Genomic DNA, 17,928 nt, shown 5'->3' with positions numbered 1-17,928 from the left:
GCAGATATCCTTTCCCCGGTGGTTTTGACCTGACTTCCATCCCTCCCAGTTTCTAGCTCCTCCTCCTGGTACTCAAGTCCTTGGTACTGTTCTGAGGGCTGGGCCTCTTTCTTTGGAGCCCATACAAGGAAAGTGATAAGTATCAAGTCACAGGGTGACCAGCACTGGAAACTCTCACCTAGTAGGTGTCTCTTCTTGGGGCCCAAGTGCCATAAACCTCACTTCCCAAGGACGTGCTTCTCCGTTAGCTCCCCGGACAGCAAACATCAAGGATGGAAGCACTCTTCCAGAGAGCCTCTGAGTAGGGGGAAGCCAGTGTCCCACAGGCCCGTGTTGCTGGGAGTTTCTTCTGCCATTCCTAATCCAGAGGCCATGACCCCTGCGTGTGCATTCTGCTGCTCTTTATAGGTCTCAGTAATTATATCATATGTGCAAGAAATAAGGATCATGCAGGATTTCTAAAAGTTCCTGCCCCCAAAATTCATTCTCTTAAAGGATATACAAACACTGGAAGGAAAAATCCCTGTCTAAGAGGGGAAGGAGTTGCCCTGTGCTCTGTACCCTCTCCCCCACGTCCCCCCAAAACTCCCAAATGACATTTGCTTTCTCCACGGCACAGAAGTGTGGATTAAGTTTTAAGGGTTTAAGTGGATTTTTTTTCCTGAACCTGCTAACTTCTTTCAGATTGCCAAGGACCTAGGAGATATGTCATTTAAGGATTGATTTCCTTGCACAGTGAAGGGCAGGGCCTTCCTCTATTCTTGCCCCTTTGCTTCCCCCCAGAACATAGGCTGAACCGGCCGAGGGCTACACAGACTCAGTTGGTCCAGAAGCTACTGCTGCTGGCCTTGGGCCGCTGAGTAAAATGGGCAGCGGGCGGCCCAGAATTCCTTTGGATGAACCGAGACAAGAGCTGTCCTAGCCCAGGACAGCAGACGCCAACCTTCCCCCTCCTACCCCCACTTTCCCTGGGCCTTTTATTACCTTTACTTGGTCAAAGGAGGAAAGCAATCTGTCTCTCTTCTACTTGTTTAATAAAAGAAAACATAATCATAGTTTGACACATTACTTTTGGTGGATGCACAGAAAGAATATCCTCGATTAGAAAGGGAGAGAGGAGGAGGGGGTGGGGAGGCAAAAGGAAAACAAATTGGCTGCCTGCAGAGGTCCAGTGTCAGACGTCAGAAGAATCTTGTTCCTTCAGACACTGTGGGAAAGACCATGGTAACGAGGGGCCCAGAGAGCGAGAGAGACAGATGGGGAGATTTGCAGCCCCTCCCTCAGATTAAAGACCGAACAAATAGGTGAAGCAATCCATTTTCCGGAGCCCGGTGGTAATTTCAGAGTGCTGTAGCCCAGAGTATCTGCTTCCCCTCCGTGTTGTCTCCATAAGGGGTAGGAAGATTTTCAAAGAGAAGATTTTTTTATTTGTTCAGAGAAGACACCTAGTTTCCCAGTCACTGATAAAAAACATGCTTTCACCTGGAACTGCCAAACGTATCCTTCAGTCATGAATTTTTAGTGGCCTGACTGGTTTTGTAGTAATTAACTGTTTTGTTAGAAATTATTTTCGCTATTATCTCCAGTTTAGATTTTAAACATTGGTGTTATAATTGCAACATTAACTATCTTAAGAAACTATATCACACAAACAAGATGTAGCATGAAGCCCGAGAGAGATTTTCTGACTGTTTTTAAAATCCACTATTGAATTTAAACCTAGGAAATACTTAGGTATCACTCTTGTTATGAATTCCACTTGTCATTTTTAAGCCCCTTTAACTGGGGACCATCTAACGTTCATTATTCCTCGTCAGGCCTTCTTGAAAAGAGTTAAGTAAAACGCTTAGCAGGAAGTAGAAAGTTGGGAGAACAAGTGAAGGAAGCACAGAAATGAGAAGGTTTCTTCTTCTCAAAGCACTTTTGGTCCTATTTCCTGTTATTGTCTGGCATCTTCTCCTCAGCCCCAGAAGATATTGTTAGGGCTTGGAAAATATTCAAAGCATACGCCTACTGTCCTACTCCCGGTTCAAAGCCAGGTGGTATACTGTATTCACATTTAAATAAATTCCGTTGTGAAAAAGGAGGGAGGACAAAGAAAACTGGAATCACTCATGCTCACCCCGGATTTTTAGATGGGGATCGCATTCTTGGGCCAGATTTCCGGTAGCCACGTGAGGGCAGAGTGAGAATAACACAGGCGTGAGCGGGAGGAGGTGAGAACCAGTGGATGGGGGCGTGACCCCAGACACTGCATATGGTGAAGAGTGTGAATTCCTCTTCTTGCCAAAATACACCTTGCAGTTTGTGTGACTTGTCACTCCTCAGTTCCCACAGTCAGTAACCAAGTCTCGGCCACCTTCCCCTCACCTCCTGGGTGGATTACTCCAATGGCTGCCTCTCGACCCAGCGCCCCTAGTTTTCTCCTTTCTGATCCAGCCCCATTCTGATCCCTGCTTTACCTGACCCCAGCTTAATCTTATGAAAGTAATGCTTTGATCATTTTATTCCCTTTAAGAGACCACTGTGGCTGGGGCGCCTGGGTGGCTCAGTCGTTAAGCGTCTGCCTTCAGCTCAGGTCATGATCCCAGGGTCCTGGGATCGAGCCCCGCATCAGGCTCCCTGCTCGGCGGGAAGCCTGCTTCTCCCTCTCCCTCTGCCTGCCGCTCTGCCTACTTGTGCTCTCTCTCTGTCAAATAAATAAATAAAATCTTTTAAAAAAAAAGAGAGAGAGAGAGACTACTGTGGCTCCCCTCTGTTGGTTGGGTGGCATGTCTGTGACTGCATTCAGACCTGTCCATGGCCAGACCGCCCAGCGCAGCTTCTCTCCCACACACCCCAGTGCACACCCCAGCTTGGAGCCTGGGCGTGGCCGCCTCCCTCCCGCTAGTGACTGCTCCTTCCTTCTCCTCCACTCACTCAAATCCAAACCTACTTCCATCGAGGCTCCTGGTCACGTGTGCCCGTGTCCATGAAGCTCTTGCCAAGCAGAACCAGAGAATTTTAGGGCAGTGGGACCTTAGAGATCACCTGGCCAGGTGTCCTCACTTTATAAGGGGGACTACTAAAGCTCGGAGATGTTCAGTGACTTGCCCCAGGTCAACCAATCCCTAGAACCTATGTGTCCTCCATCCCACCCTCTTTTGCCATGTAACTGTGACCATCCCAGGTCTGACCAGGCTGGTTTTATGGAAATCCTATGGAACCAGGGCACATGCCACAGGCTCACCTTTGATGAGCTGGGATCATTTTCCAGCTTTTCAACGAAGGGAAACCTTGTCTCTCCCCTGGGACTTCAGCATCCCACAGGACCAGGCCATGGCGGCCCTTCTCTGGGATTCCAACCACAACACCTGCCATTGTGCGGGGTGCCGGAGGCCCTTGGGAGTTTCTAGAGCAATCAAAGCATTTTTATAGCGGGATGTCATGTCTGAATTGAAAGAAAACTTCAGTGGAAACTTATACATAATGTCCTAGTGCTCAGATTTCAGGTGGACGGTTTATTTTCAGGGTGATGGAGGCTTTTTTGCCAATGGAGCGGTAGTACCTTAGCATCCAGAAAATCCCAGCAAACTTGTAAACACAATCCATACCCATGGATTTTTATATTCTATTATGCAAGTTCAGCTGTTACTTGTTTGCTTCGTTTTGTTTGTTTATTTGTTTGCTTGCTTGTTTTACCTGGGGCCAAGTATTCTCTAAGAACAACTGAGACTGAAAATGCCATTAAGGATGTGCAGTACATACAGCTTCCAGTGGAGGTGTAAGTCTCCACGTTCTCGAACCAGGTCCCTGAACTTAACGTGGGGTTAGCACCCTTGACAATACATTTTACTGACCTAGGGACCTTTTCTTATCAGAGTCCTTCAGCAGAAAGTGAGTCAGAATATTCCAGACCTTTCTAGGTTCCCACCTAGGGTGTGTGTGCATTTGCCTGCAGGATATACTTGGGCTCTGTCCCCAAGAAGCCTCTGGGGAGGTACTGAGAGTGCGTGGGACCCTGCTACAGCTCCAGATGTTTCCATGGCAATGCTGGCTGGGCTCTGAGGCACAGGGATGGCCCCTCCATGTCGTGAGATAGCCCCCAGCACCCTGTGCATGGGCATCGACTCCCTGGGGGCTTATGTTTACTAACTAATGAGGACTCAGTGACTCCTTCTTTCCTTGGAAATTCTCTATGACTACACCTAAAAAGGAATGAAAGATTGGCCCTGTCAACCTTTTTTACATGCTCCTAAATATGAATTAAGAGGTAGTGTTCACTGGGGCTTATATAGAAAGTAATCTTCAGTAGAAATTAAGTCCTGAGACCCTAAGGTAAATAAAGAAGGGAATCTCTCATGCGCTGGCTTTTCCTGTGTGTCACATAATGGGAACCTGAGACAGACTTACAGTTCAATTTAGAGGTTCATCCCCCCCCCACCTCCCCACTGCTCAGCAGGTGTCCAGCCATTTATATGTATCCTCAGCTTCCAGAAAAGGTTGGGTAGACTTGGGAGGGATTTCATCATGGCTGATCGAGAAACTGTCTATTCTTAAGTTGGGGGAGGATAAAGAGGAGAAGCACAAAGGAGAAAGTAATCAGTTGGACCAAGGTCGAGGAAACTAAATATGCATATTAGGGAAATGGCCAAAGGTAAGGAAGACCAGAAATATGATCCTTCGTGCTGGGGAAGCTTTCTCAGGTTGATAAATCCCCTGAGCAGTAGGTTGGCTCTCCCTTTCGTACTCCAGCATTAATCACCCGACCCTCCTGTTCTGATTTTGACCTCCTACGAGCAGTCAACCTGGAGAGAAGTGGCAGTCGGGAAAGCTCTTGGAGGAGGCGTTGCTTGCGGGGGGGGGGGGGGGTTGGGGGGTGCGGGGATCACATGCATGTGGTAAGGGAGCTCACCCAGCTCTGGAAAGCACAGAGGAGGAGAGGATTCAGTCAGCTAGCTAGAGGAAGAATTAACACAAGAAACTTTGGGGGAAGGGGGAGGGGATGGGCACTGGAGGTGATATTATGATAAGGAGGTCAGACTTGGCCTTAGCTTCTGACAGCAAGGAATGGGAAACAGTGATCTATCCCAGATGGTTAAGCAGAAATGCTGATGCTTTGAGTAGGAATAAGTGGCAAAAGATAATGGGCACATAACCTCCATCTTAAAAAGCCTATATGCTGTTGTCAACATGAGTGGATTTATTCCTCACTAAAATGAAAGTTTCACATAAACTTCACCATCATCCTAGGGTCTGATTCCATTATTTAGCTCTCAACTTAGTTTTTATCCTAAGCAAAAGGGTATTTTCCTTGATAAGGCTAAGGAGCTGATCTGACCATTAAGAAAGAAGAAAATAGGAGCTGAAAATACCGGCCCTACTTAAAGCTTCTAAATTCCTCATTATTAATATTGGTGCTAATGAGAGCAAACATTTGTGAGCACTTGCTGTATGCCAGGTGGTGTTGAATCATGCTACCTGAGTGAAGTTCTGCTAAAATGAGTGAAAGTTGAAGATCTATAGAGGATGATTTCGAATTGTTTCCAGATTCCGTTATCCAGGATACTGCAAGTGTGAGGCAGGAGTCTGGAGCTGTGCATACTGCAGCGCAGGTGAAATCAAGGAGAATCTCTGGGGCCCACGTTTCTTCTAAGACGATTTTTATCCCACTTTGTCCCCAACTCTTCTCAAGGTTAACAAAAGACCCTGGCCACTTCTATTTCTTTGAGTCACCAGATATATTTACAAAACGAAGAAATGCCAATAGGGTTAAAAAAAATATGTAATATATTTTTATTTTTAAAAATAGCGTGGTGTTATTCTACCATTCACAGGATAAACACAGGACTTAAAAAGAATATTAATTCATAATGGAGTTAGAACAGTATGATCTGGTAACAGAGTACAACTTAAAAGCATAAAATAGAAGGTATCTTCCAGTTCTGTCCGGGTTTCTCAGTGACCCTATGTAAAACCTTGTGTGAAGAATACAGCTAACAATCTCAACTGGAGGATCATTGAGGACGTAAGATCCAGGGTCCAAAGACCACCCCCATCCCCACGTGCCCATAAGCCCCTCTTCTAGACTTGCTTCCTCTGAGAACCTGGTTCTCAGCCAAAATCTCTAAGTATGTGATGTACCAACCCCAGATTTCTAAATGTTACTCCTTTTTTTCCTACTTTCTCATTCCCTTCCCAAAGTCCCGGCCTCTTCCAACCCCACAACTGCCTGCCTGGTTTCTGCTCGAAGGAGTGTGGCAAGGCCAGCCCTCCGCCCAGAGCCTCGGGGTGATCACACCTGGTTTGCCCACAGACAGGTTCAGCAGTCCAAAAACACGCCGAACAGGCTGACCAGACAGACCGTCCCTGTGTCCTGGAGCGGGGAGAGCCGTGCGCCAGGCAGAAGGGGCTGCACCCAGGCACTCGGAGCCGGTGTCCCTCCATCACCCTCCCAAGGCTGCCCGGAGGTAGAGGAAGTACCCGCCTCTGCTCACAGCGCGCCCCCCAGCTCGGAGCTTTCCTTCCCTTCCTCCTGTCTTGTAGTGGTTGCAGCAGAGAGCTCCATTTGGCAGCGTGGTAGTGCTCTTGTCTATAAACGGAAACATTGGCCTGTCTCCCAGTATAACACAAGATAGGCCTCTGCATCAGTTATGCAATCTCTGCTGTGATGACTTCATCAGAAAGTGGGGGAGGCAATAAAAGAGAAAGGTACAGTTGCGGGGGGGAACAGTAGCTCAAGAGAAAGACACTTCCCAGCAGCTCCGCTGAAGACAGCTGAGGCTCCTTCCTCCCCCTCTCTATTTTTAAATCCAGGGAAGAAAGGCAGCAAACACTGGGTAAAAAAAAAAACACAAAAACCCTAATTCCTGCAGCAGCTGTCAAACCACTTGCAGCCCATGTGTCCTTCAGGCCACTTGGATGCGGGCAAATGCTGTGCGGCAGCGGGTCTGGCCGCCCTGGGGCTGGGGTCTTCTTACAGCCTCCCGCGGAGAAGACAAGGCGTAAAGGCAAATGATGGTGGCTTTTCACTGGTCTCTCGAGTTCAAGATAGGGCTGGTTGTGGCCACGCTCTGGAGAAAAACCACAGAGAGCAGGGTGGCGCGGCACAGATAGGCTTGTCCCGGTGAATCGGCGAATTCTCGGAAGACAGTGAGTGCCGGTCAGGGCCTTCCCTGGGCCGTGGGGGTGTTCTGTGGAAGCAGTGAAAAGCTGGCCCAGTGGCTGAGCCTGTAGCTAAACCCAGTTGGTTCGTGTTCATGCCATGCCCAAGTCTTGAGAGGAGAACTGCAACTTGAGGATGTCTGCAGCACACTGCACAGCATAAGGTGGGCTCAGGTGGAGAGAGTCCCGGGCCCAGACACAGCCAGGGCCGCTCTTGAACTCACGATGTCCCATCCACGGCTGTTTAGACCAAGTATGCTTAATGAAGGGGGCGGGGGGCTTATGGTTTAATGAATCCTCTTAAATGTTGACCATTGAGGCTGCTTCTAATTTTTGCTACTCTGAATCCTTCAAGCTATTCGAGATCAATCTTTGTACAAAGCTATGACTATTTCCATGAGATGAGTCCTTAGAAATGGCATTTCAGGGTATGATGTATTCAAGTCTTTGATCACTCTGTCCCTCTACTCTGGAAGCCATTCCCCTTCCACTGCTTGAGCCACTCTGAGACCTCACTTCTTCCGATAAGCCTTCAGTCCCCGCCCCAGGCCTCCGTCTTCATCCGAACTTTGGAATCCTTGAAAACAAGAAAATAGGCCCGTTTTCTTTCCCTTTTCTTTGTGTCTCTTTCTTCTATTTTTTGATGACTTAAAGACTTTCTTTTTTAGAGCATGTTTTAAAAATAATATTTATTCAGGGGCACCTGGGTGGCTCAGTCATTAAGCATCTGCCTTCGGCTCAGGTCATGATCCCAGGGTCCTGGGATCGAGCCCCACGTCGGGCTCCCTGCTCTGCGGGGAGTCTGCTTCTCCCTCTCCCTCTGCCTGCCGCTCTGCCTATCTGTGCTCTCTCTATGTCTCTGTCAAATAAATAAAGTCTTTAAAAATAATAATAATAATATTTATTCAAAGTAATATTTTCATAATAGAAAATCTGAAAGGGCGTACAAATAAAAATCACTTATAATCCTTGTCTAACATGATTATTCTGTGAGTACTGTTTTAGAAACTGCTTTTTTCCCCCCTTCTTCACTATATATTGTAAGCTGTTCTCTGTGTGATTAGACAATCTAAGAAGGCATGATTTTTATTGGCTGCCTAGTATTCATGGTATGGATGTACCATAATTTATTTAATCAAGCTCCTATTGTTGCACACTAATGAACTTTTAACCAATTTAGAGTTGCTTTGGTGGTAGAATTAATCACAACAAAGGGATCAAAAGGGCTCTATAATTTACATCAAAGGCAGAGGAAAAGCATAACTCTCAAAGTTGTGTTTCCACTGGAGGGACTTAGGGTGACTATGTTCAAAGCAGTGATAAGGACAAATGGTATTTTTGTTGTTCTTACCCCCAAGTAAGTCCTTGAAAGCCTGACCTTCCTGTCAGTTGATGCATCTAGTCTTGCTCTGGACTGCCAAACTTAACCCTTTCTTTCATCTTCACTGGAGGATCCTTCCTGTAGCTCGGAGAAGCTGTCCACTGTAGGGCCATCTTTTTTTTTTTTTCTCCTCTCCAGTCATACATGATACTGGTTTTGGCTATAATTCATCACCACGAATTTAGTCAGTTCAGTTCGGCAAACATTTACTCTGTTGCAACCATGGACCTCGCTCCCTGCTGGATGCTGGAAGACTCATGCAGAACCTACAGGCCTGACAGATAATATTGCCATAAGGATGTCATTCCTCCAGAAAACTGTAACTTGCAAGCATGTGGAAGGCTGGAACTTTCTACTGTCCTGTGTTACTTAGAAACAGTGGTACAATCACGCATGTAACATTACCATGACCATGGTAAGTATATTATTGTATACAGAGGGGAAAGCTGGAAGAAATACAAAAACACATCAAAATATTAACATGGTTGCCTCTGAGTGTTTAAAATGAATATTGCTTTTCTTGTTCCTTACACTTTTAGGCAATGTTTCAAATATTCCCCAAGATCAGGCCGGGGGGGGGGCGGGGATCAGTAACGCATGTATTTTTTAAATAGTTAAATGGATAGAAACTCCATTCTGTTCACTGAGAACCTGGAAAGAAAGCCAAGTTTAAAGTCTTAGTCCTCATTGTTTTAGGAGCTAAGCGAGAAACAGAAACACAGCTCTTTCCTCACCCTGACTTTGTAGGGCTGCATGATCAAGAGGTTAAAACTGTAACAGTAGTAATAGCAAGCTATTTGTTATGTTGTCCAGAGGGCCAGCCACTGGGCCTATGATGGAACTATGTTTCTACCCAGGCCTGGTGGGTTCCTCCAATGTAAACTGCTCCTTCTTTGAGGTTGAACAATGAACTTTGCTGAACCCATTTAGCAGGCTTACCACTGGGCCTCAAGTCACTGCTGTTTCAGTGATAAGCTTCCTAAATTATAAACTGCCTCAAAACTCAATGGTCATGGGGACACAACCATCACAGATTATAAAACAAACCTTTTTATCCAACCTTCTTCAATAATCTGCAGAAACAGAGGGTTGTATACGGGATGGGCCCTGTTGGGGCTCTGCTGTGAATTTATTGTAAGCAACTCTTCAGATCCACAGTGAAAAATTGTTCTGGACAAGGACAAAGAAAGTCTGTAAAAGAAGCCACCATCATGAAACCAAGTGTCTGCCCTGACACTTGATCGACTTCAAAGAGAATTCTAAGGTTTTATTTTATTTTGTTTCTTCCTTCCACTTACGGTTGAATGGTCTAATCTTATGCCCTTTCTTTAAATGTCAAAGTTGATACCACAAAGGCATCCTAATTTTGGGTATCAGGCAACATATAAAAAATGATGCATATTTTTGTGCTCTTTCAGCTTCATCCTTTGATCCCTGTAGAGATTCTACCTTTTTATTCTATGCCCATTCCTCTCTCCCCCCCACCCCCTTCCCACTTCTCTTTACTCTTGGGTGGTCTGCTGAATTTAGACCAGATGCATGTTATGGTCAATAGAAAAGTGAGAATCCCAAAGACACCACCACCAGCTGTGGGTCATCAGACAAGTTCCTTAACCTCTCAGAGACTTGGGGTTTTTTTTTAATCAACAAAATGTGTTTAAATTATGCAGGTGAACCCATCCAGTAGGTGCCCCATAATTGTAACTTGTCTTCTTCCATTGTTGCTTCTGGTCTTCTCCATGTTTGAAGAACCTTTTCCAACAGAGGGAACTCTCCTCAAAGCTTTCCGTAGTTCTATCTCGTTATCAGACCAGGAGATGGGAAGTCTAGTGACGTTTATGCTTCCTGCCTGAGCAAGGGAGTTCAGTGGCCTCACCCCTTCTTCAGTCTTGGCTGCTGCTCAGCCCCCCCACTCCCCCCAGGGGTACTGGCCTTCCTGGAAGAATCATGGCCATGGGCTCCTTTCAGAATTCTTGGGTTTGCATTGCCAGAGCAACCCTCTGAAAATTTAAGAGTTTTGTTCCAAATGCTGAAGAATTTGAAATAAAAGCCTAAGCAAAATCTGACCTGCTTTTTTGAAGGGGCAAGATTTGCGATCTAAATCAGGGCCCAGAGAGCTCAGATGCCCCAGGTTGCAGTCAGTGACGGAAAGTAGGAGTACTATTTGCCCCAGTGATTCTCAAACTGTGGGGCATCGCAATTACCTGGAGGGCTCCCAGAGGTTCTGATTCAGTAGGCCAGGGGGTGGAGCCTGAAAATTTGTATTTCTAATAAGCTCCCGGGTGCTGCTGATCCTGGAACCCCACTTTCAGAACCTCTGATTGAATTTAGCCCATTATTGTTCCTGAACTGCCCAAACTGGAAGTGGGGGAGGTGTGAGCACCTTCTTAACCATTTTCTTTCCATAACTCTTTCACCTCCAAAGTTTCCATTGGTCAAGGAAGGAGTTTTATGACTACGATCTTCATTTGAGGAGGTGGGGACTGAAACCTAAAGGTCAGATGGCTTCCCAGAGCCTCAGAATGCCGGTTCACCACCCTGAGCCTCTGGGAGTCACAGCCAGACACGTCCGTCAGGCTGCAGTGGGTGTCGGATTCATCCTGTGCTGCCCTCTGACAGAGAACTGCTGAACTCTTTCCCACCAAGTGTGATGTTCTGCGTGAAACGTTAGCTTCCACCTTTGAAAAGACTTCCTTCTTCTGAAACTTAAAACTTGAATAGTATCTTTGCAGGAGAAAGCCTTTGGATGCGGGTGATTGGTTGGACATAGGAGGCTCTTGATGTATAGAATCTAGGCAAAAGTCCGTTTGGGCTGGAGGTTGATTTTTTTAATTACTTGATCCAGTTCAGTGTGTGTGAAAAGCGTAGATTTGTTTTCTGGGACATCCATTTTATTATTCTTACTTTTTCCTACATGAACAACCCTCTGTCTCCTCGCTAGCCCTAAGTACCCATTTCCTTCCTGGCCCCGGGCACTCCCGGTGTGCCGGGGACCCGGGAAATGCGCCCCCGGAGCGCGCCCGGCTCACCCGCTCAGCAGCAGCGCGCGCCGGCCAAGGACCTCCGCGGCCCCCGGGCGACTCGCCCGCGCCCGGGACCGCCTCGTCGGTTTCTTTGTTAGAGACGCCTGCGCTGAGAGGCATCTTCGGGCCTGCCGCCCCACTCCTGACTTCTTAGAGCCCCCTAAGGACTTGTAAGCATATAGGATCGAGTCAAGAGGCTAAATTACGCCCCAGGGGACTTTTTAAGTAAAATCCTAAATTTCATTTAGGCTGTTCGTAGGCCATGTGATTGCAAAGACTCTGAGCCGAGGCCTCCCTCAGCGCCGCCCTCCCGCGCCGGCTTTGTGCAGCCGGGGCTGCGGGGAACTCTGCCCCTCTCGGAGGGTCAGCCCCGGGGGCTGGTGTGCGCCGCTCGCCCTCCCCGCTCCGGGCGCCACCGCCCCCCGCCATCTCCTCCCGCTCCCAGCCCTTCCGTTTCCTTCCCCGGCCTCCCCACCCCGACCTGAAATCTCCCTCCCCTCGGGCTGGAAGGAAAGTCGGTAATAAGAAACCAGTTCGGTGTCAGTCGGAGAGAGGGGGGGAGATAACCCCAGAGATACACGGCAATGGAGAGAGAACTCATTTTGTGTAAAGAGGGCCTCGAGTCACCAGGGAATTCCTGGATTGTCTCAGGCTGTCGTGTGTGATGTCCATCACGCCGTGCGAACACCATCTGCTCGGTATTATGCTCTCAGTTGCCAGGCTACCTGCTGTACGCAGTAACACTTGACTGCCTGGCTCCACGTTCGCAGCGTCCGCCCAGACGCGCGGGGCGGGGGGCGGGGGCCGCGGGGGGGGGGAACAGGAGTCATGATTAAGCCATCTGCGGGGGGGGGGCGCCGCGCGGGCGGAGCTGGCTCTGCAAGCCGGAGCGCCGGGCTGACACCACCATCTGCTGGGGCAGGGGGAGAACAGCAGCTGCTCCTTGTTCCTCCGCCGAGGGACCGCCTGGAAAAGGCTGCAGCCCGGGGCCTCCTCGAGCCCCCCCCCCAGTTCTCCCCCAAGTCCCGGCACCCCGGCCTCGTCTCCGCCGGCAGCCTTTTCGGAGCCCCCTCCCCGGAGCCGGCGCTCTTTTGGTTTGCCGCCAGCCACACCGGCCCCTCTCACCCCAACACTACGCTTGTTCTTGAAAACACTTAAGAGAAATAAAGCTTCGCTACGCACAGATTTATAAATAAACAGCTGGCTGCTCTTGAGAGATATTTTTACCACAGCTGTTTTTTTTGAAGTAGGAAACTGCCTCTTTGGAGGAGGTAGGGCGTTTTTTACACCTCCTACCTCTCTCCAGCCCTTAGAAAATTGCTAGGATTTTTTCCCTGGAGAAGAAGCTATGTAAAATGGGTTCATTGGTTTTGATTTTTGCCCCCCCCTCCCTTTATTTTACTGAAGAGTGAGAAGGTTTGGGGAGTAATGAGGGTCTGTGTAGCCAGTTGCCTTTCTGAGGGGAAGCTACCGAGAAGGCAAGGGAGGTCGTTGGGCAGGGGGCGGGGTGGAGAACGAGCCAGTAATTAAAACTAAAAATACTGCATCATTTGGCTTCAAGGCATTACATTTCTCTGACGAAAGCTCAGCCTGGTTTTGTCTAATTGCACACGCAGTGTGTGTCCTCCTTAGAAACAAGAGCGGTGGCTTGAAATCCTGAAATTCGACAGACTCTTGCTCATTAAGCCCTCTTAGACCGGAGGTTAAAAGCTGCCATGTAATATGAAACAGTTAATGGCCTCAGCCAGCTCCATTTGTAAGGCAAGTCACTTGGTGCGCTTCACACTTTGCAATACACACTTGAGGCTGGGGCTCTAGGTGTCACTCACCCGCTACTGAATGTATTAGAGCTTGTTGGGAAAGTCCTAAAGGCGTATCAACTTAGCTTCACGGATGTTTCATCTGGAAGGCAAGTCTTTAAAATGCACATGGCCCTCCTGCCCCTAGGTCTTCAGGGAAACCCCAAGGCAAAACCTTTGGGAGGGAGTCATTTGGAGAAATGCATAATCCTGGGAAGTAATAACCTACCTGTCTCTTTGGGAAGTCGTTGTCGTGCCGCCGCCCCCCCCCCCTCCCCCCGCCACCCGGTGCTTTTGAAGTATTTCTTTCCCACCAGGAAGACAGGGGCCAAAAGTGGCTGGATATATCTACATCACCATCTCATTTACCTCTCCCTTACTTTCCAGGGTGGAGAAAAGGCTAGGAGAGCAACACGGGACTACTTACCACTTCTGGGCATGCTCCCCAGCTACACAGGGCTGGTCACACAGGACAAGAATATCTCAAAGTGCCCAAAGATAAACAGCGCCAGCCCAGGGCCAGCCCAGACCAGCCCGCTCATAAAACTAGCTGAAGCAAACTTAAGTTCCCTTGGGTCTCATTTTTTTTTTTTCTAACTTTCTCCTCCTTATCAAAACTGGAAAATATTAAATATACCGAAATACACAGGAGGAAAAAAAAAACCTGTATTCTGTATTTTTGCTGATCGGTTAACTGTTTATTGAGTTCGTTTGTTAAAGTGTTAGTCAATCAGCCATTTGTTTCTAAAGGTGGCAAGAAGCAGCTTTATCCCATTGGAAGGAAGGACTTGGAAACAGGAAGCAAATCCTGGGGAAAGGGGGAGACTCTGAAATATCTTGATGCCTGTGGGGGTCAGGCCTAAAGGAAACTTTGTGGTAGCATAAAGGTTCCTGGCATTTTTTAGTATAAGTTCTTTTTCACATAAATATTTCACAGCTGTCTACCTAATAATTGTCTACTGAGAAAATACACAAAGACAAAAAGGGTTTTGCAACAACACTTACATTTGAAAAACAGAACACAGTACACTTCTGGGAGACACACTATATATTTAGTCTACAAGCAATTCTTAGGTGTACATTTGGCACCACCAAGCCGCAGTCTGGGAAGGGCCTGGACCAGTGGAAGGAATACTAAATTTAGACTCAAGATCAGTGTTCCAATTCTGCTATTTCCGATTCTTGCATTGGCTAAGTGTGACCTGGGCTACTGCACTAACTCCCCAGGACTTCTTGGCCTCTTGTTCCCAGGCTGAGAGGAGTAACGGTTTTTTGTTTGTTTTGCTTGCGTCGTTTGTCGGTGGAGGGAGGGAAGAAGAGCAGCTGAAGATGTGGTTGAGGTATCTCACCGCTGGAAGGAGAAGCACGAATGGCTGAGCACCACAAAACAGAGGGGAGGTCCACGAGCCCAGGCTGTGGGGCATGAGATCCAGGACCGTGTCTCTAGGAGAGCCAGAGATCCAACTCAACTGTAGGTTTTGAGAGGACAGTGCCAGCCTGATGGACTCTATCTGTACCAAAGAGGTAGCAAAGCAGAAGTAGGAAAAAATATTAAAATCTAGTTTGACTGGATACAAAAATATTTAAATAACTATAGAGTTCTTCATATTCATTTCTTATGACTTCGACCTCATGTTGGTACCTCATCCCAGGACTGGGTATGTCTTCACGTGCGTGCCCATTTAATTTGTGTTCATCTCAGACATGAGATCCTCTGTGTTCAGATTAATTACTTGAAACCTGAATGAGTTAAAAAGAACATTTCTGCAGAATATTGAGACAATACTTGCCATGACCAGGTGTGCTTAGGGGACAAACAAGAAAGGAACTATCTAGAAGCCGAATCTTATGATCACCTACCAACTCTTCCCATCAGCGATTTTTCCTGGCCAGCACCATCTGGGTGTTATGGGCTTCCCCTCTGAGCACATTCTCCAAGTAGTCACTAGATTCTGTGGGTAGTTTTCTACCACTTTACTTCCTACTCCTTAAGAACCAATCCTTAAAAATTGCCATCATTTGACTGAGACAATTGTAGAATCAAAAGACCCAAATCAACCCCCGCATTATAAACTGTCCCAGACATAGGAGACTTGGTTCTATTTTTAAAGATGTCGGGAGATTATGTAGCTTTGTTCAGTGTAACACATTCCCAGTTCTCACCATCAACAACTCCCACTAGCAGGATTTTTCTCTTTACATATAGCAAAGCTTTCCAATGTTGCAAATTAATTAGAATTCCATTGAATAGTAGATCTATTGCTTAATAAATTCCAGAATTCTTCTGTAAAGGTCTCTCCTACTGGCTAAGAAGAAGTCCATTTAGGCCAGGTGGGCAGTAAGGGTTAAGAGGTTTAAGGTCCAGCCTGAGGTCTTCATCCCTTTCCTTTGGAGAAATGCAGAACGTTAGCTGATTACCTGGTCTTTGTCCCTTAATCAGCCCCATCCAAAACAGACTAGACCTCCTCTCAGATGTCCCAGCGCCATCCTCTATTACTGTTTCCCTGTACCTCTCCAGTTCCACCGTGGTAAGGCCAGATTTGAGGATTACTAGGTTGTTTTGTGGAATAGAATGTGTGCCACTCAGGACCTCTCAGGTCCACGGAGAGCCTCGGCTCTCTGCCCCATGCTTCCTTTCAGATATGAAATCTGTGCATTCTCTCGTCTTCCTGTCCTCCCAGGAGCAACACCCAGTTGGACTCCCCCGGACCACAGGCCCCATGCAGTCCTCGGTGCCGCCAGGCTCGGGCGGCATGGTGTCGGGGGCCGGTCCCGCGGGCCCCGGCTTCCTCGGCAGCCAGCCCCAGGCAGCCATCATGAAGCAGATGCTCATTGACCAGCGGGCCCAGCTGATGGAGCAGCAGAAGCAACAGTTCCTGCGGGAGCAGAGGCAGCAGCAACAACAACAGCAGATTCTGGCCGAGCAGGTAACGTGATTCATTTATTCAGCAAGCATTTATTTATTCAGGGCCTGGTGTCTGCCGGAGAGTTCCAGTTCATGTCCTTTGTCAAGAGAGTCACAGTCTAGCATTTCCCGGGATCACAGAAGAACCTGCAGAATTTAGACCTTTCAATTAGTTAGGCTTTTTCTTAGAATGAATGAGTTTGTTCTTAAAAGACAGGCTTCAGCCCGCAATTTGAAGGCCCGTTTGCCAGAGACATTTCTTCGATTCAAGCCTGACTCCTTTTCTTCTGGTTTCTGGTACAGGAGTGTGCGCCATCTGTGTGGGGGTTGGGAGGCTGCCTCACATTCTTCATAGACGCTAATATTTCTAGCATGAAGAGAAAAAGAAAATAACTCAGAGAACATTGTTTCTTGAAGGAAAATGTCAGGAGGAGGGATTGAGGAGAATTCTACAGAATTGGTCATGAACAATGGGACAGGAACAATAGAAGAATAATAGGGCCCACAGAACTACCTGGAAAGCTGAACTCAGGGTCACAGGAAGGGTGCAAACTTAAGAAAATTCCCAACAGCTTTAAAACAGCTCAAGAAATCTTTGAGTTAAAGGAAGGCCTAACACAAATAAAGCCTTACCTTAGGCATCTTTGTCCACCCTTGCCATATAATTCCTCCAGCTTTGAAAGAAAGCCTTCCCTGAGAGCTGCTTCTGTAGGTTTCAGTGTGTTCTGTTTTTCAAGACGCCCATGCCAGATTCAGTATTATCCCAGGAAAGGCCTGAGGCCTTCCATCAGAGATCTCTAGCTGGCTCCTGTGGGGTCTGCACAGGGCAGCTTTCTCTGATTATAGGAGGTAGGTGCGAGGTTGTCCTATGAGGCTTAGAGCCCAACGGAGCTCTGCCTGACAGTTTCCCTTCCAGAATGTTCCTAATACAATCAGAATTTTGGAAATTTATCAAGCATCCTTCAACACACACACACACACACACACACACACACACACATACTTGTGTGGGACGCAGACATGTTGAGGTCCCTACTAAGAGCAGCGGTTCAGAGTAACACCACTCATCCCCCAAATAGAAAAAGTGTACTGTTGAGCACAGTTCACTTATGTTCCCTTCTTTGCTTTTGTTCTTGAGCAGCTGTGTAACTGTCTCCCTTTCTACCAAGGTCAGTCAGCCGCCTGGCAGCTCTTGTACAAACAAACCTCTATCCCTCTCACCCTGCATAAGGTGTGTGACAAGGAACCATGCTAGTATCTCTCAGGCAGTGATAAATGGAGCACCGAGGGCAAGCTGGGCTGTGTAAATCCTCTCCTCAGCCAATCCCAGGAAGTTTGGCCTTTGATGTGTGTGCTGTGACCCAGGCACAAATAGGAGCCAGGGTAACCAGGCCGAACGCTGCTGAGCCAGCCAGCACTGTCCCACTCGGCGAGGGCAGCCACACCTCAGGGAACAAGGAGGGAAGCAGAAGAGTGGAAGAAGAGCTGCCACAGGAGGATGCCCAGACGAGGCGCCGAGAGAATAGGGCAGCCCTCAGAACCCAGCACTCACAGAAATACAGGGCCCCTTGGAAAAGATGGGGGAAGGGGTGTAGAAACCAAGTCATGGAGAGGGACCCAGGAAAGAACAGTTTTACTTGGACTCAAAATGTGGCCCATCTTTTGCCTGTGGTGTGA

General features: G+C 47.8%; 1 protein-coding gene across 2 annotated transcripts in view; it reads left to right on the top strand.

Moving 5' to 3' along the window:
- MAML3 (mastermind like transcriptional coactivator 3) overlaps window positions 1-17,928 on the top strand; it is a 395,961-nt gene that overhangs the window by 366,566 nt on the left and 11,467 nt on the right. For both annotated transcript variants that reach the window (XM_036078949.2, XM_036078948.2), the window contains exon 3: window positions 16,028-16,273. In XM_036078949.2, coding sequence (XP_035934842.1) covers window positions 16,028-16,273 — 246 coding nt within the window. The remainder of the gene's footprint in view (window positions 1-16,027; window positions 16,274-17,928) is intronic.

This window comes from Halichoerus grypus, chromosome 3, assembly GCF_964656455.1.
Source record: "Halichoerus grypus chromosome 3, mHalGry1.hap1.1, whole genome shotgun sequence".
NCBI classification, from domain to species: Eukaryota; Metazoa; Chordata; class Mammalia; order Carnivora; family Phocidae; genus Halichoerus; species Halichoerus grypus.
The sequence above is the reverse complement of the archived record's forward strand: the minus strand, read 5'-3'. Positions and strand labels throughout refer to the sequence as shown.